Below are 25,304 nucleotides of genomic sequence, written 5' to 3' on the forward strand. Positions count from 1 at the left end.
CACAAGCACCTTCTGTTTTCCCATGAATTCTCCCGGTGGAGCCAAAGGGTTTTTCTCCTTTTTTAGTCCCAGCCCCACTCCCATGTCACCTGCTTTGGGACAGTGTTTGCTTTCAGCCGTTGATTTTCAGACAGCATTTCTTAAGGATCCCCTGGGGCTCCTCTTAGTATTCCTTAAAGCCATGGCAAGTGTTTCAGCAGCCTCTGAGTATTTCCACCCAAGTGTGTTAGTTTGTTAGGGCTGCCTTAACAAAGTCCCACAAACTGGGTCGCTTACACAACAGAAATTGATTATCTCACAGTTCTGGAAGCTCTAAGTCCAAGATTAAGGTGTCAGGAGGGTTGGTTCTTTCTGAGGGATATGAGGGAGCATCTGTTCCATGTCTCTTGCTTAACTTCTGGTGGTTTTCTGGCAATCTTTGTCATCCCTGGCTTGTAGACACATCCCCAGATCTCTGTCTTCAGTTTGACATGGCGTTCTGCCTCCGTGGGTGTGTCTGACTCTTCACGTGGGATTCTTTTTGTAAGGACACCAGTCATATTGAAGTAGAGGCCCACCTTGCTTGACTGTGACTTGATCTTCACTAATTACATCTACAGTGACTGTTTCCAAATAAGGTCATTCTGAGGTACTGGGGGTTAGAACTTTAACATGTGAATTTAGAGAAGACGCAGTTCCACCCTTAACACCCAGGTGTCTTTGGGTGAGACCAAAAAACTCCACAGAGTCTGGAGGCCTCTTTTCCATGAGCAAAGTAAAGCATCCTACAGCCAGTCATTGCTCATAGATCCATTTCAATTGTTCATTCACTTTGTGTTTGATACTGACCGTTTTTGCTGCCACATTCATATTGTCACCAGTAACTAACTACTTGTTCACCACTCTCTAGGACATTTGTGACTGTAGGGAGAATTAAGAAATATAATGTACAACTTATTCCTTAGCTCTAAATCGCTGAATATCAGATCTTTTTTAAAATGAAGCCTGATAAGGAAAAGTTGTATCCATGGCATACATGTAATAACTATTACATCCTGATGAATAAGAACTGTAAGTTGGTTGACTTTTAAAATGCTCTGGAGAATACCGCGGTATGTACAGACAGGGGTTGGAGGGGCGTGTGTGATGTGCGAGTGCATACAGTAGCTTATAATAAACAAAAATCAGCAGACTCCTCCCCAAGCTTCCTGCGAGCATTAAACCTTTGCTCCCTTGAGCATGCAGGGAACAGCCTGCACATCCTCACTCTGGCTGAGGCTGCTTCCTTCTGTCAGCTCCCTGAGTTGCTGGCCCCTTCCCCTCCGAAGAGATAGCTCTGTGTCAAAAGATAAACACTAGTAGTTACAAGGAACTTGGGGGGAAAAGTCGAGCAAGTCTCCCAGTTATTGTCTCCCAGACAATCTTTGTGGATGAGGTATTTCCAGCTCTGACAGTTACAGCCTGAGATGTGAGGGCAACGAAGGATCTCCATAAGGGTTGGGGGTGGGTCAAGGAGCTGATGAGGAATGAGGACTCTCGCATGTCTCCTCCCTTCTTTCCAGGGCACCCCACCTCTGAGAAATCCTAGGGACTGAGGAGGCACCCAGCTTGTGCCTGCTATGTGCCAAGCTGCCAAGCAGGCTGCTAGCTTGCTGCGAGGCAGCGGGCGGGCTCAGCGCTCAGCTCCTCTGTGCCAGATCAGGGAGCTGTCGGCTCAGCGCCCACGCCTGGCGCTCCTGCTCTGGGCAGCCCCGGGTGGGCTGGGGAAAGGCGCGAAGCTCGGTTCGTGACTGCAAGTGGACTTTGTCTCACTGTTGTTGCCGGCAGAACACGTACACCAACGCGGACAAGCTCCTAGAAGCAGCGGAACAGCTGGCGCAGACTGGGGAATGTGACCCGGAGGAGATCTACAAGGCAGCTCGACACCTGGAGGTGCGCATCCAAGACTTCGTGCGCAGGGTGGAGCAGCGGAAGCTTCTCCTGGACATGTCTGTCTCCTTCCACACACACACCAAAGAGGTAAGAGCAGCTAGCAAAGAAGGGGCATCGGTTGGGTCCGTTTGTTCTGGCAAGGATCAAGTCGGTTTCCTAGTATAATGACCATGACCTCAAGGTATGCCCAGGGTCCTGGTAGTCTGGGGGTTACTAGCCCCCTAAGGTTGATGATATTAACAATTTGCTCCTGGTAGCCTGTACTTAGGTCTCAAACAATGTGGGGCAAAATTTCCTCCTCATCTCTAGTGAGGAGGGGTCCAGAGGTAGGTGGTTTCTGGAGTCTCCTAGAACGTTCAGTCCTCAGCTGGAAAAACTTGGGAATCTCTGGTATAGAAATAGTCACTGTAGGAGGAAATATAAGAGGATCAGAGACTCCCATTCCACCACACACCCAATTGCTCTTGGTTGCTGTTTCCTGTCAGAAATCAGAGTCCTGTACAACTTGGATCATCCTTGCTGCCAGTAAGAAACATAGAGTTAGCAAATGTGTTCTGTGTTATTTTATTTAAAAAAAAAAAAAGGATTAAATCTTCATAATGAGTTTTGCTACAGGATGATATTAAAGTGACTTGGTCCTCTCCTTGCCTAAATGTGGAGTGACAGCCAGTGAAGGAAGGGGGACTGAGGTGCCCTCCACCGAAGAGAGGTTAGCGGGGCTTAAATCTGACTGAGTTATTCAAAAAGTGGAGACAGGAGAGGAGAGGATGGATTATGTTACGCTGTTGGCAGGGCAGGGGTCCCACAGGGAGGAGGGTTGCAAACCCATGATTACTTTTCACTTTTGATTAACATGGGGCACCCTGAAATTGAGTAAGTGGCCAGTGAGGAGGCACATTTAGCATCTTCTCTAATAACACCCTTGGCAGATAAACCCATTAGGTACATGCATGCTTGTGTTCCCTGAGGAATTCATTTTAATGGAGTATTAATTAAAGTTTGATTGCTGCTCAGGAAAAAAAAATTAACCCTACTTAATTAAGTTGATTTTTGAAATTGGAAATGCATTAAGAAGTCTGGTTGTTACTACTTCACAGGCATTCTGACACTTTGTGGGAATGAATGCAAATCATTGCACCGCCTATCAGGAAAAACATGAAAAGATAGTGTTTTCTAAACTGAGATTCCCCAGGCAGATGAAGGGCTGGCGAGCTCCCCAAAGCTGGCTCTGCTTCCTCTCCGTGGGACCCACAGCTACTCTCTGATGAGTGTCTGTGAAGCAAGGGGATTAGCTTTAATCCAGGTTTTCCTGCCTGGTTGTCTGCTCACTTGTGGCTCACCCGATTCTTAATAATGGTCTCAGAAACCAAAAGCATGTGTATTCTCCGGTAATTGTGAGCCTGCAGATGATGGAATGGAGCACGGATGAACAGCAGCCATGCTCCTTGTGAGGGCTGTTTGTGGGGTGCTGGCTGTGCAGGGAGGGGGTGGACGGGGTCCATCTCCACAGATGTGCCTCTCCTGAAAGGGTGACCATGGCTTCCAGGAGCCCTTTCTAGCTACATGCCCCACCTTCTACAGAAGGATCTAGGAGGCTCAGCTTCCAGTTCAGATTCTGCTGCTCTGGGACTAAGTGAGCTTGTGCAAGTCACCATGTCTCTGGCCCTGAGTAGCATCATCTATAAAATTATGCAGTTGGATTCGGTGGCCCTAAAACCCTTGTGGTTCTAATGTGAATTCAAAATTTCTTTCTTGAGTGGGGCTGGCTAGAGGTGGGGAAAGGAAGAAAACGTGGGAATAACTGTAACAGCATAAACGATAAAAATTTTAAAATGTCTTTTTTTCTTCTCTTTTTCTTTATTTGATATTGACAATTATAATAATTAATAATAATAGTAATTAATCCTAAAGTATTACAGGTGATCTACTTAGCCTAAGATTTGGTTCATTGTAAGCACTCATTGTTTACTAGCTGGTATTTTTTAAATTCTGTGCCTAATGCTTGCCAGACACCTGTACCATTACACGCAGTCCTTATGGTAATTTATGATATAGTTTATTAAGCATATTTTCAAGTGGGGAAACTAAGGCTCAGAAAAGAACTTACGTAAGGTTACATGGCTTCTCAGTAATGCAGAGATTTTACCTGTCTTCCTAAGTACTGTGCCTTGTTCTGAACTGCTACCCCGCACCCAGTTGTCCTCCTTTTTTACTCTTGTCTCTCCTCCTCTCTTCTGCTCTCCTTTCTTCATCTTACTCTTCTATTTCCTCCTTATATTTTTAAACCCCAGAGCAGGAGCTTGATGGGGAGGGTAGACCTGAGCTGAAAAAGGTAAAGTGTTGCCAGGGTTGTGGGTATGGGAGATAAGAATAGTCATCGAAACTGTTTTCCCATGTATCTCTCAAACCTTGATAAGGTTAGTCCTATTTGAATCTGAGACTTGTTTTCACAGCTTATAAAATCACATTTCATATGAAATAGTACTAAAGGGAGCAGCGTATACTGGGGCCAGCTGAAGAAAGAGAATAGGAACTAAAGTACATTTAACACCTGTTGTGTGCTATATTACCTATCTAATCAATAGTCATGAGAATTATCATTTTTATTCCAATTTTACAGATCAAAGAGATTCATAATCTGCCCAGCATCTTGTAGCTAGGATGTGGTAAATGTAGGAATTGACCCCAAATCTTTCTGACTCCAAGGCCCATGTTCTTTCTTCTTGTGTAGACTTTTACATAAAGGCCAGAACACAGAGGCTGGGAGAAAACAGGTGCTGTCAGGAAGTAACACAGTCTCTCTCCTTGGGATCCCGAAATAGGAGAGAAATTAGGAGCAGTCCTGACTGGGTACAAAGGGGTGTGTGAGTGTGAGGATCTTTCTATTCAAGAAATCTGTATCTCTCAGATGAACAAATTCTGACTTATTTTTGGTTTTTTCAGGATAGAAAGAAAAGCATCATTTTGAGTGGCTGTCAGGGAAGACCGGTTTACAGGGGCCAGGAGGACTTTGTACCTGCAGGCTCCCCCCCAGTCGCCTTCCCACCCCCAAACTAGTCTGAGGCCCCCTTTAGGCAGAGTAGAGAGTAAAACTTGTGTGTATGTGTGTGCGCTCCTATGCATTTAGACACATGTCCATGTGTATGCATATGTGTATGTGTACACATGCACTCATAGAGGTTTTTGCCCACACGTTAAGTACAGCCAGATCTTGGATGTCAGGGAGGTCTGATTTCCAGATCTAGATCTTTGCTGGCCATGTTTTGTACAGTTGGGAAAATTACTTAATCTCTGTTACTTTGTGATAATGATTATTACAAATTGAGTAGTACAATACTAACACCTATTTTTTTTTTCCTGGTAGAAAACGTCCTTCCAAATTTATCCTTAGAGCACCTCTACAGTAGGCTTGATAAGGAACTGAAGGACTAAACTCAGGAATCATTTTTTCTAGATATGCTTCCCTGGCGCTTCTCACTTCCTACCCAGACTGGACCAGAACACCATGTACACACCTCCTTCAATGGTGCTGGGATCACACCGAGCTCTTCTTCATTAAATTTGAAGTGCTTATACGTAGAGTATGCATATGGGCTTAGATGTGTAGAAATAGATTTTACTGTACATTTCTGTCACTGTGTCTGATACACAGAGATGGTGAATAAATATTAAACAGGATTTCTTGACAATGAGACGTTGTCATTTCATTAAAAGAAAAGAAAAGAAAAAATGAGGGAGAAACAAGAGAAAAAAGCCCATTTAATTATGTTTTATCTATTCTAGTTCTTTGGCTTGACCTCTATAGACAATGTTGATAAAGGGGAGTGGGATAGAGAATCCAAATTACCTATGGGAGTTTTTTTCTAGGACCTATGTGGCAAGCAGAAATGGATTATTAGGTAGGCAGAAGTGAGCATACTTGGGTAGTCTAACAAAGAAGGAGCCCCAGTGGTTTTATCTTTCCATATTCTATTTAATACCTCTCAAGACTCACCACCTCTCAAATCCTAGTAAGATTGAGTCCTATTTGATTCTGGGCCTAATAACTTTTGGCTCTTTCCTCTTGATTCTACAGGCAAACTTCTGGCTTTTTATTCAAGGCAAATTAGTAACCAAATCTACAAGTCTGTTAGGGATTTTTAAGTTGCTATGGTTGTTTTCCCTCTTACAGTAAACAGAGTGAATGGATGATCTGCCCAGTTTTACTAAAGTGGCCATGGGTGGTATTGGGGCTGCTGGTAAATATTGTCACATACTCTTCCTGTCTAGATATGGTTCACTCCTTCCTTCTTTCTGCCTTTCTGTTTTTAATTCCTTCCTCTCTCCCTAAAAATTATTTGCTGAGTTTTTGCATGAGTGCCAATGTGTAATAGAATGCCATTTGTAGCATGTAAATTTGAAGGAATTAAAGCCCCCTTTATAGGAGATTTCTGAGCAGAAACTGAATATCCATCTTTATAAATGATGTAACCTAGACTTCCTATGACTCACCAGGCTGAAGTTCATAATTTCACTTCTGCCTACTTCCTACATCAAAAGATTTACTGTAATTAGGATCAGAGAGAAGACAGAAGAAAGATATGAGAAAGATATCCTCCAGGAGCATTTCTTCTGCAGATTGAAATCTGCTTAATCCCATTGACCCTGCTCTGTGAATTCTTGGTGACCATAGGAGTGTGGATGGAAGGTTAAAGCCTTCAAACCATTTCATTGAAGTGTTATTCATAGTCTTGAATAATTAGAAACCATCTTAATTTTCCATGTTGGGTGGTTCATTAAGCAAATCATAGTGCATCTATATAGTGAAATATTATACAGGCCTTATAAATCACCTTGTCAAAGACCATAATACATTTAAAAAACTGTATTTCCAACATGACCACAATTTTGATCACACATACAAAATAAAGACTAGAAAAAAATGTACAAAGAAGTTAAGAATGTTATGGGTGATTTAATATTTTTTATCACTTTTTTGTTTTATACATTTTCTTCAATGATATTTTCAATTAAAAATCAGAAGCAATCCTAATTATTATTTTGCAAAAATAAAACTTTTCATGTAAACTTAGAAGAGCTATGTGATTAAAAAAAAAAAAAGTGACAACCATGTGCTTCGGATCTTCTTGTGTGTCCGGAGTCTCAGCTGTTAGTACCTATTGTGCTGAACTTTCAAATATATTCTTTTTGCCTGGGGACAAGGGGGAAGCTGGCTGTTGGCTGGTCTGGAGAGCTAGAGAGGACACAGGAGAAGCACTTACCAAGTCCTCATTTTGTTTTGTCCAGAGAACAGACATTTGTAGAAAGTGTCATCTGCTCTTGAGAGCTTTTCCAGTCAGAATTCTCTTTCTTTGCTGTGTGTCCGTGGAAATGGTATAATTGCTAGGCTTTCAAAATATCCATTTTTAGATATTTTTGTAGTAATAATATGAAACTCAAATTAACAAAAGAATGTGGCCAAGATAATCAACATTAGCTCTTTATTAGACAGCTTTAATTAAATGCCCATTTCCATTTGTTTCTAACCTTGATCAATCATTCTTCCACATTATTTCCTGCTCAGATAGGCACACACATACATCCACACACACCACAAATATCACAGACACTCACACATACACATGTTCCTCTACCCACCCACTCGAGAACGAAAACTAGATCAGTCTCCAAAAGGGAATGATGACCTCAGACAGCTTCATTCACTGTTTCGATTGTCACTGTCATGGTGTTTCTTTAAGAAATAAAGATGGTAGTTGATGGTAATGAAAAACAATCTCTTCAAAACTAGGGAGGGATGGTTCACCCTGTGGGGCTGGTACTCCTTTTGACATCTCTAGGGGTCAGTCAAGTGTATCAATGCAATGGCTGCCAGAGCTGTGCAAATACAACAGCCAATCACCAGAGGCCTTATGATGTCTATAAACCTGGTAGTTTCTCCCTCCTCTGTCCCTTGCTTCCTGACTTTCCAGTTGCTCCTTACTCAGGCTGTCTGACTGTGCAAGCAGAAGAGGGTCCATGGGTGAGCCCCTCCTGAATGCACTGGTTTCACTATTAGAGCTAACCTTAAATAACACATTGAAATGCTCCCTTAACTGTACCCCTGCCAAGGTTCTGGAAATTCTTAAATTAGGCCTATTCTTTTGGATATAGGTATTTCTGGCCACAACCATATGTGTTCTCTAAAAGAAATAACACATAAAGCCATCTAAGTGTATATAGCATCATGGAGCAAGTCATCATTGCCAAGCAGAGAGCAGAACCCTGCACAAATAGGTCATAGTACAGGTGCATTTGATCAAGAGGAGAGGGCCTGGAAGTGACTGAAACATGAGCTTCTTTCGGGGGAGCAGATGGATTGATGGATAAGATGCAGTGCCAACATGTTAGACCAGCAATTTTCAACCAGTGTGCCACAAGAATTGTTAAAACATACAATACCTGACTATTTAGTCAGGGGCACTGGCCTCTTTTCCCTTATGTTGTCAAATAAAATATGACAACAGCCAACACAATAATAGCCATCCAGTGTGAATGAATCAAAATGATACCTATTTTTTGTCATATTAGAAAATATATTTTTTGGTGTGCCACAGAATTTGGTAATTAATTTATGTGTGCCATGAAATGAAAATGGTTGAACATTTCTGTTAGACTCTAGATAACCAGAAACCAGAGGGTAAAGAGGAACCAAAATGGAGAATAGGAGGAAAAAGCATGTGGTTGCTGCTACCAAGCTCCCTCACTCAGTCCACAATGGGAAAATGGTTTGCTTTCTAGTTAAAATGACATCCAGAAAGCATGAAGTAGTATTAAGCTATAAGGACCAATATCCTGAACTTCTTGATTTGATACTGATTTGAAATAAGTACATTCATACTTAGAGGATTATATTTCCTAGTTTATGTGGTCTGAAAAAAGTGTTTTGTGTTTTTATAACAATAAGCTTATTTGTAAAGAAAATAAACTGAATTACAACCAGATTGCAATCTGCTTAATGACAGGAACACTGAACAATATTTTGGTTATAGGTGTCATCATAATACTACAGGCTTAAACTCTGACTGCAAAAAACCTCTTCTGCCTTGCGGCATACCTCTTCAGGGGAAAGGCTAAGGGAGTAAACCCCGACAGAAAATCCGGAGCCGGAGTCCCTAAGGCGGTTTGACGTTGTAGTCAACACCGGCAACTCCTGCGGCGCACCTGAAGCCAAGCTGTATTGACTCTGTCTTTCCCTTGGACCCTTCAGCTGCGAAGAGGGGTGGGGTCTGCTGCATGGGCAACAGCAGACCCTCCATATCACCCTGCCCAGGCTCTGTAGCTTCAGCTTCACTGGAGAGGACACTCCAGCGTCATCGTAAGATGTCGATTCAACACGGGAAGAGACAGATACCGTGTCACTCCCGAGTCGGACTGCACAGCCATTCTCGGTGGTGCAGATAGACTCTTAAGAAGCTACACCATCGTCTCTCGAGACGGACGGCTGCCGACGACGATTAATGAGGCTGTATGTTTATTTAAAGCATTAATAATAAGTAAATCAATCAGTCTCCATGGTATTTGAAATGAGCTGGGTGGTTCTTATTCTTCCCATTTGGTAGATTAGGAAACTGAGGATCAGTGAGGTTCTTACCTGTCTAAGAAGGACATTCTTTATGCCCCCTTATTTTCTACCTTCAGGGCTTATTAATCTTGTTAACTCAGCCTCTTCTGCCACATCTAGGGCCTCTCCTGACTAAAGAACAAATAATAACTTGTCTAAAATTAGAAGACTATTTTTGTCTCTTTATTATTTCTTTTCTCCTTATTACAAAGGCCATATCATGATTTACCATACTAAACCAAATAGATGAAATAATATTCTCAGGATGGATATTTATTTGTGTTTTTAACTTACAGAATGTTAGAATCAGAAAGTAACTAACAATTTTATTTTATGCTTTTCCCAACCTATTTTACACATGGTGATAAAAGGGTGAAGTGATTTTACTCAAAGGCACCACAAGTTATGGGAAGAACAGGAGCCAAAATCCATATCTTCTGACTCCATCTATTAGTTTTCTCTCTCCACTGGTTTTTTTCCTGGTAAAGCCCTGAGCTTATTTTTCCTGCTAGCCAGGTGAAGATTCCTTGTTTCTAAGCAAACATCAGACTCACCTTTCCTTACTGAGCACTTAGTTACAAGTGGAGCACTGTGGCAGGCCACTGAAGATCTAGTTTTATCAAGAGCATGAGGAACAGCTATCAATAAATGAGTTTTTAGTAATTCAGTTAAGCTCTTCATCATTTCTGGTGCTTATTCTGTTCAAAACACTTAGCTGTTTCAAAGTTGTCTGACTAGTAATGTCATCCTGCCTGTGTTCATCGTTTCAAATATCATGGGGAAATGCGCTCACACTGAAGTTAGGATAAGCTACGTGTTTAGCATTCAAATTTCTAACCAACCTAGCAATCCTGCGAAGAACAAAATGATTTAACATAGCACATATTTCCTTAGTTAATCTTCATTTGATTCTTATTGAACATCACATTCTTTTTTACTTATTTGCAATATGATGCTAAGTTTCTAGGAATTTGACAGCTAGCTGCCTGGAGAAAGTATGCAGAGCCCTCCCTTTCCTCCTTTCCAAGAGATGAAATGACATTCATCCATCGCGTCTCCTGTGTTTCCCAGTCCCTCAAAGAAGAGTGACCTCTCTGCTCTAAGATTATAAGTGTCCCTGAACCACAAGGAAGCTAAGTGAGGGGTGCTTCCCATCCTTAGGGAATGCTACACTACTGGAGTAAACTTAGCAAAGATGAATAATGAGTATAGATATAGAAACACAAACTGACCCATAAGTGTGCTAATGAGGCCAGCCTGGCATTGCACTGACTGGTTGAAGGTAGGCTGCGTGACTCCAGCCTGACTTTCCTGCCCTTGCCCCAGCCCTGGTCCCTCCTGTCTGCCCTGAGTGGAGTCTTTGCTCTCTCCCCACAGTTGTGGACATGGATGGAAGACCTTCAGAAGGAGATGCTGGAAGATGTCTGTGCAGACTCGGTGGATGCGGTCCAGGAACTGATCAAGCAGTTCCAGCAGCAACAGACTGCCACTCTGGACGCCACGCTCAATGTCATCAAGGAAGGCGAAGACCTTATCCAGCAGCTCAGGTCAGCGCCTCCCTCCCTGGGGGAGCCCAGCGAGGCCAGGTCAGCATGGGCAGTGCTTTCCAGTGTGAAATGCCTCGGACTAGACGCGAGATAAGTCATGTCCTGGTCTTGGCTCTGCCACAGCCAGCTTTGTGGTCTTGTGTGATCTTCAGTTTCTCCATGTGTCAGTTATAAAAATGCCTGCACCATATTCAACTTGAGTTTAAATGAAAAAGTAAACAGAAAAGTTCCAATGTTCCAAAGCATTATTTATCATTCATGATGTTATTCAGCAATCAATAAATAACATGATCATAACAAATAGTAATGAACAGAAAAATAAATAACTTCATTAAGAATTATGGCATATTTAGTCATGTGGAGAAAGGCCATTATGGAATATAGAGTTCTTTGGCATCTCATCTCAGGCTGAACTCTGAACTCACTCACCCCAGCTGGCAAAATGTGACCCAGAATGGTTGGCTTTGGCCCATGAGAATGAAGAGTGTGTGATGTTGTCCCACTCTGTTCTTCATTACCCACTTAGAACCTTTCCACCGTTCCTTGCTGCCCAGAAGATGAAAATCCTTCTGCATCAGCATAAACAAACATAATGAGGGAATTCCTGTCTAAAACCTTATATTCATCTAGAATCATCCACACCATTCCCTCCTTTCTGTTGGTATTAATATCCAGTTTCCTCTTCCTGTCAAGAGCACCGACTCCTCAGATGAAGTCTCATGAGGCCTTGAGCAAGCCCTCGGCAGCCAGCCCTGTGCCCAGGTGCTGTCTAAATAGGATTTGATGGTGCTAATGATGCCAGCCCACAGGGACTTGTTCCTATCTCAGAATCACTCAGTGTTGGGACCCCTGTCAGCTCTGGACAGAAATAATCTCATCAACACATCCCAGGCCAACCCTGGGGCCTAAGGGAATTACTTCAATTGAGAGGGCTTTTTCCCCCATATCAGTTGTCTAATTAAATAAGCAATGAGAATTTACCTTTCAATGGCCCAGGCATGTTTTTCTGTTGGAAATTCATTATTTCTATTCTAAATATGCACGTGAGGTGTTCTGAATCTTCCTGTTGCATACGAACAAGACAGCCTCATTCCCTTGGTCCTCTGATTCATCTTCATGAGTATATAACACATGACAATTTTGTCTGCCTGCCTAGGAAACTCCACTGTTGTTTTTTCCTAAATAAAATTCCAAATAGTGGGCAGTCACTTAACCTCTCTGGGTCTTAGTTGCTTCATCTGTGTAATTAGGGACTCACTCTAGGAGACCTGTCAGCTCTGGAATTTTATGATGGCTTTGTGTTTTCTCTCCAAATACTTTTCACAGGCTTGTGGAGCTGGGTCTATGGAGATGCCACTTGCCCTTAACAACTGCCAACCTTGCACAATGCTTAAGGGCAGAGGCTGCTCAGAGATGATGGAGGCAGTGATGTGGCTGATGCCAGGTCCACAAGTTTAAGTTCCATGAATTTCGGAGAGGACCATGGGTGTGTGACTGAGACCCACTGGTGACCATTTGTTTCCCCACTAGCCTGACTGTAGCCTGGGCTCTCTTCCCTGATGCCAAGACCAGTCAGAGAGAAAAGGATTATATGTGCCCAGTGGACCTTAGCAGGGTGCCTCCCACACACTGGGGCATACATCTTTTCTAGGTCTCCACTTCTCTAGGTCCGGCTTCCCAGCATCTCTGTGATTCCCAGTGAGTGGGGCACTGACATAGGTGCTGTGAAAAGGAGCCTGAAATTATTCTTGTCCTTCTGGAAGCTGTGTGACAGAAAAAGACTGAGAGAAGCAATCAGAAAAACAAGCATATCCTCCCAAAAGCAAAGTCCTCAACAAATGCATAAGGCATAGTTTTGAGTACATCTCTTACATGCCTGCATGATTGGGGGTGTCCCTGCAGTGGTGGGATTTCATGCCCAAATAGGCCAGGGTTAGGAGGTAGAATTGGGAGCTTTCTGAATGACAGAAGGAGATGCTCTTGACAAACTGGTCTTACGCTCCCTTCAGAAACAGACACTCGAGCTCAGTTTTTGCTTCTGAGACAAACACAGGCTAAACGGACTGGTTTTCAGAAAGCGTGCTGATGCGAGCATTCAAAACTAATGATGCCTCTGATGCCTCCAATTGTGTAAGAAAGCAAGGTATCACAAGATAGTGAACGTGCCTACTTAGTTCAAGTTTTAGGGCTCTAGCTTATTCAAGACCCTGTAGAATGTTAACTTCTTAACCTCCAGTTTTCCTATTTTAATGATCTCTTTGGAGGACTCGCCAGCACCTCACTTCTGAGCAGGTCAATATGTTTAACTCTTGGACCCAAGACATGTCACCTCTCTCACTGCTCAGAAGACATATCCCTCCTGGCTGGGTTCATCCTTTCCTTCTAATGCCCAATTCAGAACTCATCCTCTTTGGAATCTTGTTGCTGCCCCAGACTCCTGAGCCCCCCACTACTCCCTACAGCTGGGCCTGCGCCCCAGTCAGCACTTGATACTTCACTTGTGTCCTTTCTGGATTGATAACCACTCAGGCGGCACGCTCCTGGTCACAGAGCACTTTCCACACGTGCTGTCGTATTTAACAGCAGGCATGAAGTCAGCAGGGCAGGGATTATTGCATCCGCTTTACAGGAGGCAACTGGGGCTCAGGGAGATCATTTCCCAGGGCCATTAGCCCACGTATCTCAGAGTGGGGACTTAATCCAGGATTGCAGCCTCCAGGTCCCGTGCTTTTCTAACGACAGCTTGAAGCTGTGTAATCACACTAGCCTATAACTTTGGCACGGTATTATAATAAAGTGGATGAATAACTTTGGTGGCCATGATCTTACTTTATTTTAACAACAATCCTGTGAGGTAAAACTAGGGAGTTTTTTTATTACATGTCTTTATTTTGTCTTATCTTACACATCGTTTAATGTGTCTTCTCTTATACATGTGTGTGTGTATTAAAACTACATATGAGACTACATATCTGCATGCAATCATTCCATTTCTCTGATATTTTATGCTTTGTAGAGCCCTTTCCCATGTATTACCTCATTTGATCCTTTTCACAATTCCGTCTGAGGAATAGGAGAGCAACTAGTCTTGGAGCTACTGTATGTGAACCCCAAAGAGGATACATGTATCTCTGGTTCACCCACTAAGCAGATAGTGCCTGGCTCACAGCAGGGCTTTGATAAATGTCTGTCAGTTGAGTGACTCAATTGACTGACATCCACCTTGTTCAGAAGAGGAAGGCCCCCTGCTCCTTATCGCTTTTAACATGGCAAGGCCCCTCCCTTCTTTCCTCCCCCTCTGCCACAGGGACTCAGCTGTGTCCAACAATAAGACACCCCACAGTAGCTCCATCAGCCACATCGAGTCCGTCCTGCAGCAGCTGGATGATGCCCAGGTGCAGATGGAAGAGCTTTTCCACGAGCGGAAGATCAAGCTGGACATCTTCCTGCAGCTGCGCATCTTTGAGCAGTACACCATTGAGGTAGAGATGGTGGGGTGAGGGGCTGGGGAATGGGGGGAAGGGGATGGTCCTGGAGAGTGCTGGGGAGGCCTACAGAGTGGGCTGCTGCCTGGCCAAGGGGGCTGCCCCAGGGTCTTGGAAGGGAGAGTGGACAGTAGCTTAAGAGGATTAGAAGGGTACATTTATAGAAATCCACAAACTCACATTCTACCTTGTTATATTCCTCCATCCCTCTCACTTCTACTGCCAAGTAGAGTTTCTCTGTTTTACTGTCTGTCTGGGGATAACTTCGTTGAGAAGGCTTTTGTTGGTGTGCTTTGGACTCTTGGTATTTTGGTTCCTAAAAGACCATGCAGTTGGTTTTTTGGGGATCGAGGTAGAGTCCTTGAATTCTGTATCTTCAAGAAGAGGTAGGTGTTAAAATTAGGTCTCCTCAGCTGATGGCTACAGATCAGGGATTAGATGACATCACACTGCAGCTGGGAAGCCCAGATCCACAGGAAGGAAGACCTGTATGTATCCTCAGTTTGCTTCCTGCTTATTGAGAAAGTAAGTCTGTGCCTTACTTTCTGGGCCGGTGTGGCTCATCTGCTGTGACTTATGTCATCCTGTAAACAGAAAGGTCGCAGGTTAGATTCCAGTCAGAGCGCGTGCCTGGGTTGCGGGTCCGGTCCCTGGCTGGGGGCACGTATGAGAGGCAATCAATCAATGTTTCTCTCTCACATTGATGTTTCCCCCCTTCCTTCTTCTAAAATCAATAAGCGTGTCCTCTAAAAAAAAAAAAGGAAAAGAAGAAAGTCTGTGATAAGGCCATTTGGTGGTCATCTCACGGCTTCCTCAGCTCATTCTGAAAAGATCCAAATTGTTGTTCTGGTGTAGTTAAGTCCCCTTTATGATACATATTAATAATGTCAGCCCCAAATAATATCCACTTTTTGTTCTTTTTTGTATTGAAACTCTAACTAAAGCCAGGGCAGTAGGGTTTCTGGGGTGTGAAGAGTATCAGACACTTGCGTGCTTTGTCCTCCTCAGGGACTGCAAAGGGGTAAATGGAACGCACTGTCCTCTCTTTGCTCCAGCTGGTGTGGTCTAAGGGAAATCCGATTCTCTAGCCACCATTTTTTAAAACTTTGTTTTGCATTTCAACCATCTCCTCCGAGTTGGGGCTTCTGGGTGTCTGGGACTTATCTTTCCAACAGTAACCATGGAAACTTTTTTGGGACTGGTTTGGAAGGAAAATATCTTTTATGTTGAAAGCTCCAATATCCCAGTCCCACACAGGACCAGAAAAACTGTCCTGGCAACAGCTGCCCTTTTTTTCAGTCCTGAGACCAAAAAATGTTTATATTTAGAATCGAAACTGTGAAAGAAAAGCAGTCCTAAAGCCATCCTTCTTGTCCCTTCCTCTCGGATGATCTTTCTCTTCTCACATACATGCCTCTACCCCTGCCGCCTTGGAAGTCACTGCAGCCCTTGCTCAAAGGTTTCGCGTTCTAAAAGGTTCCTTCTGGACCGTTTGTGGGACAAAGACAAAGATAAGTCTAGATCTGACTGTCCTTCTAACTTGTTCCATAACTTTAAGTAAATTTATTAATACTTTTCTTTTTTAGTTTATTTTGAATCTATACTCAAAGGATTTCAGGTGTCAAGTAGTAATAAACATGGACTGAAAGAGCAGTTTACATGCCCGTGGAAAATGAGAGCTATTGGCATGCTGCAAAGAGCGAGGATGGCAGGCTTTGTAAAGACGGGACGCCAGGCAATGAAGAAAGGGGTGGGGGTGAGTTATTATTCTTCGGTAACTGGGAGTGAAACTCACAGAAATAAGCAGAGGTTACACTGGATTGCAGTGACGTAGGCCCCGGGCTCTCCCACCATCCTTACTCAGCTCTCTTTCAGCCACAGAGTGTGAATACATCCGGGCGGAAGTTATGCTGGCAGGGGTGGTGGTGTTGCTGTTGTATTCCTTATTTACTCCCCTGTCCTTCAGGGTCCACCTAAGAGAATGTTTATGGGGAAGGAAACAATCTGAGAATTGGATGTTTCATTAGATGGTGGTTGTCTTGAGGTCAGGGTTGCTGGTTTATTTCTGGGATGTGTCTGTTAGCTTAACTTTGCCATGGACAGCACCTCTGGCAGCAGCTGAGGGCATCACTAGGGTGTAGGTAGGTGCTTGCAGTGATTCTGGGAAATCCATTTTCATCCCTGAACAAGAATCCAAAGTATATGTAAAAATATGCTTTAAAAAAAAAAAAAAAGCTAACAGTAAATCAAATGGATCTTATTTAAATGTTGCAGTAGGGGAGTTTGATATTTAATTGTGAATCTGCATTTTTCAGCTTTTGTCTGTACAAAAATTCCCCCTCCCATCCTGAATCCTGGACAACAACTTGGGCAGCTGATTATGGATGCAGTAGAGAAAAAGTTGGGGTAAAGTATGAGGGTCTAATAAAATGAGTAAGATAAAAATAGTGATTTGGCTGTGCACCCTCTGGTTTAGACAGTGAAGGGGCCTTGTTCCTTGTTTGGGGTGTGGCCTAAACCGTGGGGAAATGCTGCATTTCATCTTAGATTAAAATGGAAATCCTGCCAAACCCACGGAAAAGCTCTGTTTCGAATCAGACTGTCAGAAGTTATTTTTGAGGAGGATGAGGTTATTTCAAATCCCAGGCAGTGTTTCACTGTGGGGATGAAGAGTGAACACCTAGAGAAGTTTCAGACTGTGAGGTGCGGGTGGTTTCCGTAATGAGGTGCATGTCAGAGCTGACATAAGGCAGCGCAGGGGCTGTCACTGCAGGACCCACAGCCTGGGTTTCTTCCCCAAAGGAAGGAAGCTGATGGGCATATTCGGAATTCCTGAGGATTACTGGAAACCAGGGCAGGCCTGCTCCCCTGACATCTGGAAGTCTAAGCATGGCTCCTTAACTGCATCATCGATGGCTGAAATGGGCGAATTAACTTAAGAATTAAGATAATATAGGAATTGCTGCCACAATCTGCTCCTACTGAGTAAGAACAGTTTATAAGACTCCACAGTGAAACCTGGGATGAGGTCACAGGCCGCCTCCCAATAAGAGTGAAACTTATCACAAATGGATTAGGCAAATGTTCAAAAACCAGGACTACAGCTGCATTCCTCATATGCCTTCTCAGACGCCATAGAGACTAGAAAAAGTGACCTATAGATGTTCTTTGAAAAAATTTTTTTCAAAACATTGAAAGGTGATCCTCCGTTTTGAAAACATCTTATATAAAATGGTTAAGATAGCCCTGACTGGTGTCGCACAGTTGGTTGGGCATCCTTCCACAAAGCAAGAGGTCACTGGTTCAATTCCCAGTTAGGGCACCTGCCTAGGTTGCGGGTTCAGTCCCTGGTAGGGGCGTGTAAGAGAGGCAACCAATTTATGCTTCTCTCTCACATTAATGTTTCTCTCCCTCTCTTTCTCCTCCCTCTTCCCTCTCTTGAAAAAATAAATAAATAAAGGAAATCTTTTTAAAATGGTTATGATAAAAGAGATACTTCACCAAATGCAAATAATGTTTATTCTGTGATGGTAGGAATATGGATAATATTTTTTTTTTTTGTTTTTGATGCTTCCATGTATTTTTTTTCTACAATTAATCAGAATGATTATAAAGAAATAAAAAAAATATTTTAGAAGCAAGAACATTCCAATAGCCTCCCAACTCTTTTGATAACTTTGAACTTGCAACACCTTATATGTGCATATATATTAGTGTATAAATTATACATGTTTTACCATCACTGACTAATAATCTCAAAATTCAACGTGCCCTTAGGGTGAAGTTTAACTTTTTTATTAGAAGTTGTGGTCCTGTACTTCAAATAGTCTTATGGATCATTTCCAGTTATTTTTTTTGGCCTGTTTCTCAACAGATCTGATTAGATTGTCATTGTCTCCTTACCCCAAAATGTGGCTGACAAAGAGTTCAAAGTCCTCTTGTGCTTCCATGATTAGTATTATCTTCAAGCTTCAGTCTTTGAGGAACCTTGTTAAGCCATGTGTCTTTTTGTGAAGATTTAGTTAAAACTAGATAATAGGTAAATCCATTTAACTGGACACATGAAATATGATGAAAACAACCGAACAAATGAGCCACAATCAGCCCCTCTGCGTTGGGGTGTCCCCATCGTCCCTGATGAGCCCTCCCTTACCATACCGTCTGCCGTGTGGTCTATGAGTGAAAGTTTAGGGAAACTTCCTATCTTTTTTATTGGTTTGATCTAATATGTATGCATATAATATAATATATGTACATATATATGCATAACTATAGACAGAACTTTTCTCTCTGATATCAATGGATAATCTTGAGAATCCCATGGGTGGGCATACCCATGTTGGAGAATACTAGAAATGACACCAAGAAAGCTCCTCTAAACAAGGGACTTTATGAAAAATGGGTCACAGTTATGATCTTTCTTTGAAATCTCTGACTCTATAATTACAATCAAAGATTGCTCAATGCACCTGAAAATTAATCTGTGCAATTAACCTGAGTAAGGAATGGAACAGTGAACTATAAATTGTGGGATCCACATTAGGACAAGTTGGGGCCAGTCTGAAACTGGGACAAAATGACCTTCGAGAAAGAAAATTCACCTTGGGGATAAATTGATTGTGATTTACTGGTGGTCTCAACTCTTTTTTTTTTTTTTTTTTTAAGTATATTTTATTGATTATGTTGTTACAGTAGTTCCAATTTTTTTCCACTTTGCTCCCCTCTGCCAAGTAGCCCCCTTCCCCCAGCAATCCCACCGCCCCTTAGTTCATGTCCATGGGTCATGCATATAAGTTCTTTGGCTTCACCCTTTCTTATATTATTCTTAACTTCCCCCTGTCTATTTTGTACCAACCGATTATGCTTCTTAATCCCTGCACCATTTCCCCATTTTCTCCCTCTTCCCCCTCCCAGCTGATAACCCTCTAAATGATCCCCATACCTATGATTCTGTTCTTATTCCGGTTTGCTTAGTTGGATTTTGTTTTTATTTTTTAGATTCAGTTATTGATAGTTGTGAGTTTGTTGTCATTTTAGTGTTCATAGTTTTGATCTTCTTTTTCTTAAGTAAGTCTCTTTGACATTTCATATAATAACGGCTTGGTGATGATGAACTCTTTTAGCTTTACCTTGTCTGGGAAGCACTTCATCTGCCCTTCCATTCTAAATGATAGCTTTGCTGGATAGAGTAATCTTGGTTGTAGGTACCTGCCCCTCATCACACTGAATACTGCTTGCCAGTCCCTTCTTGCCTACAAAGTTTTTTTTGAGAAATCAGCTTATAGTCTTATAGGCACTCCTTTGTAGGCAACTCTATGCTTCTCTCTTGTTGCTTTTAGGATTCTCTCTTTATCTTTCACCTTTGGCATTTTAATCATGATGTTTCTTGGTGTGGTCCCCTCTAGGTCCAGCTCACCTGGGACTCTCTGTGCTTCCTGGACTTGTATGTTATTTCCTTCACAAAATTTGGGAAGTTTTCCTCCATGATTTTTTCACATAAGTTTTCAATTTCTTGCTCTTCCTCTTCTCCTTCTGGCAGCCCCATGATTTGGATGTTGGCACGTTTAAAGCTGTCCCAGAGGTTCCCAAGCCTCTCCTCATTTTTTTCAATTTTTGTTTCCTCATTCTGTCCTGGTTGACTGTTTTATTCTTCCTTATGCTCCAAATAATTGATTTGAACCCAGGTTTTCTTCCCTTGACCATTGGTTTTGTGTGGATTTTCCTTTGTTTCACTTAGCATAGCCTTCACTTTTTCCCTTATGCATCTGCCATACTCAAGCATATCTGTGAAGCCTGTGAGCATCTTTATCACCAGTGTTTGGAATTCTGCGTCTGTTAGGTTGGCTATCTCCTCATCACTTAGTTCTCCCACTGGAACCTTGATCTGTTCCCCCTTTTGGGCCATACTTCTCTGTCTCCTCATTTTGACAGGCTCCTGTGTTTGTTTGCCTCTGTGTCTTAGGTACAGCTGTCTCTACTATTATGTTTAAGGAGTGGAGACTTAGGGATTCATCAGTACAGGGCGACCTATTTCATCACGTTGTGGCGCTGTGGTGGGGGGAGGGGTCTGAGAGGGAACAATGCCACTTGCCCAGCACTTGCCCTCTTCCAGGCACTTCTCCCACTTCCGTATGGGACTGGCGCCCCTCTAGCTATTGCCCTGGCCATTGTTTCCAGAGTGGGTGGGTCTGCAGACGTTCTAGGACCGTGGGGGCCCTTTAAACAAGCAGACTCTGCTGAGTGACCAGCAGTTTCTTTCTCCACCCCAATCCCCACTGGTTTGCACAGTCAGAAGCAATAAGACTTGGTTTTCCCTGGTGCTGGGACCATGAGCTGTGCGGTCTGGTGAGGAGCTGGGAACGCTCCCCAGATGTCCCTCCTGACTTTTTAAAACCTGTGACTGCACTTTCTGCCTTCCTGCCACTGTCGCCGCTGCTGCCACCATCACACCGCATCCTCTCCACCCCAGCTCCGCCCCTCCTACCTGTCTGGATGAGTATTTCTTCTTCATATCTTTATTTGTTGGACTTGCATGCAGCTCAATTTTCTGGAACTTCTTGTTGTCTCTAGTTTTGAGGTAGTTGTAGTCCTTCTTAGTTGTGGAGGGAGACACAGCATGTCTGTCTATGCCTCCATCTTGGCCGGAAGACCCTGGTCTGAACTCTTCAATTGGTTTTATGCAGGAGCCCTTAGCATTTTATATTTGAAAGAGATCACTCAGTCAACCTTTTACCTGATAGAAATTCAATTCAATAAACATTTAGTGAATGCCTACTAGGTATCAAAAACTATTTGGGGCATTGAGGATACAGCCCCTAGCATCAAGGGGCTGGCTGGGAAGAAACACAGGAAGAGAACCATCATAGTATGTGATAGCATGGTTTGACGAGAACACGGAGGCAGGAATGCCTTGCTTTGTCAGGCTGCCCACGGAAGGTTTCCCTATGAGAGTTCACCTTAGCACCCCTGGAGGATGCCACCTGCCTCTACCAGAATATTTCCAGAGCCCAGAAGCAGAGGGTGAGGAGGAGGTGGGGAGAGAAGAGGGAGCTTGAGATTTCTTTACCCTTCTACACTTCGATCCTGGATCTGCTCTCTGGAAAAGCGGGACAAGTCTGCTCCGTCCTTTATTTGGCAGCCTGAAAAATATTTCAAAATGGTCATTACAGGCCTCTTTTCCTTTACCTGAGAAATGTTGAGATTGTGTTGTTATTTCTACAGTCTCCTCCAACTCTTAAAATTTAATTAGTATTTTTCTTCATCATCAGCCCTTCTGTGTGCTACGTATTTCCAATTTAATTACCTATTTCTGGATGTGGCATGGTTTCCAGACAGCTGACTCTCTTGGTCACCTCTTGCCAGGGGGACTCTAGTTAGTAATGCTTTACTAGACACACACCTGGAGGGGTGTGTTTGGGATACAGGTGCTCTCCCAGTGCAGCCCAGAAGTTAGGAGTCTTTTCAGTGGCTTCATCACCTGTTTTGTCTCAGCTTGTGCTCTCTTAAAAGCCCTTGGTTGTTCTTTCAAGGTAATTGTTTCGCATATGCTTTTTTAAAGTTGAATTTATTGGGGTGACATTGGTCTCGGGTGTACAATTCCATAATACATCATCTGTATATTGTAGTGTGTGTTCACCACCCCAAGTCCAGTCTCCTCCCATCACCATTTATCCCCCTTTACCCTCTTCTACCTCCCCCACCCCCCTTCCCCTCTGGTGATCACCATGTTGTTGATACTGACTTTTTTATTAACCTAAATAAAAGCTTTTTATATATTTTCCCTCTTGAATTTTACTGTTTTTGTTGGTCCAGTTCTTCAGCCTATCAAAATAAATTTGATATATTGTTGCTATAACATGTGGCCATTTGAAATATTGACCAGGTCAGGCAGGGCTTCACTGTTCTCCTCCAGTGACAGAGCCATTGGGCTGCACAGTCATTCTGTCGACTGTGGATCATCTCAATCCAGTCTCATAACTTTTTCTTCCATAGATACAGTGTGAGAATCCACAAAGCCTTGCTGTTCTCCATGTTTGTAATGTACCTCAAATCCACCAACATAGTAACCGCATCAAGGAAGAAAATGAGACCTGTTTGAGTCAGCCTTTGTGCATTCCTCCTGGGAATCACTATAGCATTTTCTAAATGTGTCTCAGATCCTTTGAGAAGGAAATGCAGAATAAATGCAATAAAATAAACCAAAGTCTTCACAAAATATTTATTTGATAGTTCCTTCTAGACTTATCAGATTGATTTTTCAGAAACATTGGAGGATTTTTCTCTCCTTTCTTTCTTTTTCTTTCTTTCTTTTCTTATTTCTTTCTTCCTTTCTTTTCTTCTTTCTTTCTTTCTTTCTTTCTTTCTTTCTTTTAAAGACTCTTCACACAACTTTACTCTTCTGGCAAGTCACATTTTTCTTCTTTTTTTTTTATTGTATTTTTTTCCATCACCAATTACCTCCCCCCTTATTACTCCCCTCCCCCACCACACAATCACCACACTGTTGTCCATGTCCACGAGTCCCTTATCCTTACTGCTAGATACCTCCACCCCCAACCCCTCCCTGCCCCATAGCTGTCATCCTGCTCTCTTTCGAAGACTCTGTCTCTATTTTGCATGTTAGTTCAGTTTGTTAATTAGATTCCACATACAAGTGGAATCATATGGTATTTATCTTTCTCTGACTGGCTTATTTCACTTAGCACAATGTTCTCCAGGTCCATCCATGCTGTTGCAAAGAGTCAAAGTTTCTTCTTTTTTACGTGGCAAGTCACATGTTTTTAGTAAATTATTAAGATCCCTGATAGAAACTTTTATATCATGCTGTGATGGGGTCAGTCCAGGGCTATAGACCTGAAGTCAGTTACATTATTAAGGCTCAAATGTTGTATGCTTCTTGTCTCTGGTAGGGATGCAGGGGATTAAGCAGGAGGAGCAGTTGTGAGCTCCATTGCTAGATATTTAGCTTATAGGAGAGAAGAAGATTCTGACATTAAAGCTCTGATCAGTACTATAATAAGTGAACAATAGATGTTGTAGGAGCTCTTCAACAAAGGGAAATCTTTGGAAAACAGAATAGATTCCCCAAAGTCTCAAATGGATTAAAGAGCAAAGATAAGGACAAAAGAACCACTCAAGATCAGTCATAATTATATCAAAGATTTCAGTTTTAATCAAGATCATAATGAAGAAAAATACATGAAATTGGTTCTAAAAATTATTCAGTTATCTAAATTATCCAATTGGAATAGAAATTAGGTAACAACATTGAAATTCATCAATTACAGCATGTTGCAATATGTCCTTACATTATGTTGCCAAAAATTAACAACTGAGTGTATTTCTTTACTGCCAAGTCCTTTTGCCTTTCCAGAAAATTCTTGTTATATCCCCAAAGGTTTTTGTATAGCTACATAAAGAAATATTTTAACTGCTTAGACAGATTATATATATTTCTAAAATAGGGAAGAATTGTGATACACCTTTCAAGTAATCTGCATTAAAACTCACTAATTTTATTGTTTTGTAAATTGATTAACAGAAAATACATAACTTTATATATTCCTAGACAAGAAGAATAAATGACTATAGTAATTTAGTTTATTTCAGTTTTACAGTGGTAACCTATCTTGATACACAAATCCATTATAGATAAAATAGTTCTTCACAAGCAACAGGACTGTTTCTCTCGCTGCATTATGTCTTTCCCTATTATCCAACACTTGTAGGTCAGTGAAGAATATTTAGCCTTCACTTTTCTCATCTCAGTAAAAATAATGACATCATAAAATGGAAATATGCTCATTTTGCAATTGATAGCCCATGTATTTCAGAGCAATCTCACCACAATGAAATGCCTTGGACCTTTCCTCCCACTCTTAGTTGGAATGGAATTGGACCTTAATGTGGGTAACATATGTGATACATGAGGTCTGTCTAAAAGGTATCCAGCCATGTACTATGAAAAATAGAGACATTTATTGTAGAAGATACAACATACAAGAAACATTGTACATAGGACAATGACACCTCAGTCCCCTTCAAGGTAGGCACCTGGGGACCTCACACAGTTCTCCCAGTCACCATCAGCTACCCCATTGTATTTTCCTGAATCTCATCGACAGTCTGAAATCTCTTCCCTTTCAAAGGTGATTTTAGTTTGGGGAAAAGCCAGAAGTCACAGGATGTCAAATCTGGGCTGTAGCGGGGATGAGTCACCTGGGTGACTTGATGTTTCACAAAAAAACTGCACGAGACATGATGCATGAGTGGGTGTGTTGTTGTGATGAAGCTTCCAATCATCATTTGCCCACAGCTGTGGCCTTCCGAGTCATCTGATTAGTTTCTGTGGAGGAATGTTGCTCTACTCGCTCAGTCATTTTGAATGTGATAACCACGCAGTACACATGCTCACTCAGTAATGTCTACTGCCCCCACTGACTAGTACAGTGAAGTTGTCATTGTTTTTACATGTACTTTCTAGTCCAGTCTCCTTGGCTGCCAGGTTATACTGATGCTGCACAAATCATTCTCATTATATTAACAATGGCTGGACTTCTTCTGGACAGACCTCATATATATACGTACACATATATTACACATATATACACATGTACACACACATATATATACACATATATAGACATACAGATATATACAAAAAAAAAATGGAATTATCTTCTGGAGGGCAGTCCCCTTGTAGTACAGGCTCCCTGCCCTTACCCCAAGGTGAGTGTTCAAGGAACCCATCTGTATCAGTGT

The 25,304-nt window shown here is 42.3% G+C and overlaps 1 protein-coding gene across 5 annotated transcripts in view; it reads left to right on the forward strand.

Moving 5' to 3' along the window:
• KALRN (kalirin RhoGEF kinase) overlaps positions 1–25,304 on the forward strand; it is a 684,790-nt gene that overhangs the window by 379,534 nt on the left and 279,952 nt on the right. For all 5 annotated transcript variants that reach the window (XM_090277665.1, XM_090277675.1, XM_090277684.1 and 2 more), the window contains exons 11-13: positions 1,807–1,998; positions 10,889–11,097; positions 14,366–14,540. In XM_090277665.1, the coding sequence (XP_090133791.1) occupies positions 1,807–1,998; positions 10,889–11,097; positions 14,366–14,540 (576 nt within the window). The remainder of the gene's footprint in view (positions 1–1,806; positions 1,999–10,888; positions 11,098–14,365; positions 14,541–25,304) is intronic.

The sequence above is a fragment of the Furipterus horrens genome, unplaced genomic scaffold (genome assembly GCF_987537825.1).
Source record: "Furipterus horrens unplaced genomic scaffold, mFurHor1.1.pri manual_scaffold_1, whole genome shotgun sequence".
Lineage (NCBI taxonomy): Eukaryota > Metazoa > Chordata > Mammalia > Chiroptera > Furipteridae > Furipterus > Furipterus horrens.